At 22.9% G+C, this 1,698-nt stretch overlaps 2 protein-coding genes across 2 annotated transcripts in view, besides 3 other annotated features; one reads left to right on the top strand and one right to left on the bottom strand.

Moving 5' to 3' along the window:
* Positions 1-363, top strand: part of EDI_298450 (uncharacterized protein) — a gene marked incomplete at both ends in the record, with an annotated part of 1,032 nt that extends 669 nt beyond the window's left edge. Inside the window, one exon of the mRNA XM_001733181.1 lies at positions 1-363. This exon is cut by the window's left edge and continues 669 nt beyond it. Within this exon, the coding sequence (XP_001733233.1) occupies positions 1-363 (363 nt within the window).
* Positions 357-394: a sequence feature (AT_rich).
* Positions 395-472: 78 nt separating this feature from the next.
* Positions 473-555: a sequence feature (AT_rich).
* Positions 550-1,511, bottom strand: EDI_298440 (uncharacterized protein; the record flags this gene model as incomplete). Its single annotated transcript, XM_001733971.1, has 2 exons — positions 550-1,460; positions 1,484-1,511. 2 exons carry the CDS (start codon positions 1,509-1,511, stop codon positions 550-552), a joined length of 939 nt encoding a protein of 312 aa, XP_001734023.1.
* Positions 1,054-1,142: a sequence feature (AT_rich).
* Positions 1,512-1,698: the final 187 nt, after the last annotated feature.

The raw sequence follows: 1,698 nt of genomic DNA, 5'->3' as shown, positions 1-1,698 counted from the left end.
AAATTAAAGTCACTTCAAAAATGTATTGGATTAATTAATAAAAATATGTTGCGTGCACCTTCAATAGATAAAATTCATAATTTTGTTAAACGTATGGGTTATATATTATCTAATACAGTAGGAGTTGATTTGTTTCATATTTATAATGATTTAGCAATTGTTAGTATTGATGTTTCTCGTAGTATTTGTTATTCTACTATTCGTTCTCCTTTAAGAAAATTTAGAGATGTATTAGTTCAGTTTCAGTTTATTGCTATTATGAATGATTACAATGAACAGCAAATGATTGAATTTGTGACTGGAAAAAAAGAAATATCTAAAAATGAATTCAAAAAATTAATTCTTCATATATGTTCAATTTAATTCATTTTTATAATTTTAATTTTGATTATAACCAGAAGAGTTAGACTCTTCAGAGAGTGAAGGATGAGAAAAAAATTCTCATTTGAACAATAGTTGAAGTTATTTAACCTTAATTTAATATTTATTCTTGATTTTGATTATAATTAAAATAAATATTACAAAAATATTGTAATTAATAATAATTTTTTATTTCCATGAATATATTTGTATTGCATTATGTTCAATTACTGATTTATTACTTAGATTCATAAAAAATTCGAGTTCAAATGGTATATTAAAACTCTTCTTAAAATGATGAGAAATGTTAATGTATGTTGTTAGTATTGTTAAACTTCCACCTACAAGAACTATTCCATAACATGAACTTGATGGAATAATAAAAATATTATTTGGGTTATTTTTTTCATATGATAATGGACTAATTGATTGTGGATTTTCTAATGAGACAAACCATCCTTTAGTATATTTCCCTTCTTGATATAATGCACAAAATCCGAAAATACTCTTATCAACTGTTTCAATAAAAATACTTACTTTAGGATATTGAAGATCTAATGAACTTATACTTAATGGTCCTTCACCACGTTTCCAACTAAATACTCTTTTAAATTCATTAGTATTCATTAAGTTATCTATTTCTTGTAAATTCCTTTCTTGACATAAACAGAGTAATATTGAATCATTTGGATCAATTTTATAATTAACATTAATTTTATTATTTTCTTTAAATATTTTCATTAACATACCATTTTTATATAAAATAGATTCTTTTTTAATATCTTCTTCTGTAATTTTATTTTGTTTATCTTTAATTAATTCTTCTTTCATTTTTTGAATTCTTGAATTTATATCTAATTCCATTTGTCTCATACGTTCTTTTAAATCATCTTGTTTGGAAGTTTCTATATCTGTTTGGTTATTCACTTCTTTATACAATTCATTAAATGGTTTAAATGATGTTCTACTTATAATTTCTGGTTCTTCTTTATCATATAACTTAAATACTATAAATTGTTGAAATTCTTTTTTATCACCTTTATCAACACCAGATATTTTTGAGAATGGTTGTATGTTTTTAAATTTATTTGCTAGTTCTTCTTGTTTTCTAGAAGTAACAAACTTATTAGTCTTAAGATTAAACACCCCATTAAATTTAAGGAATTCATCATAATTATTGATTTCAAAAGAAATAATAGGGAGATTTAATTTTATTGATTCATATTTTGTTATGAGAAGTTGTTCATTAATCACAAAGAAAAACTGAGAAGTGTTCTTTGGTACTTGGATTGTTTTATTTTGTTTTCTTTGAGGAATAGTTTCATTTAGATACCACCC

This window comes from Entamoeba dispar, genomic scaffold, assembly GCF_000209125.1.
Source record: "Entamoeba dispar SAW760 scf_1105229457915 genomic scaffold, whole genome shotgun sequence".
In the NCBI taxonomy this organism is placed as follows: Eukaryota; Evosea; order Mastigamoebida; family Endamoebidae; genus Entamoeba; species Entamoeba dispar.
This window is presented reverse-complemented; position numbering and strand designations above follow the sequence as displayed.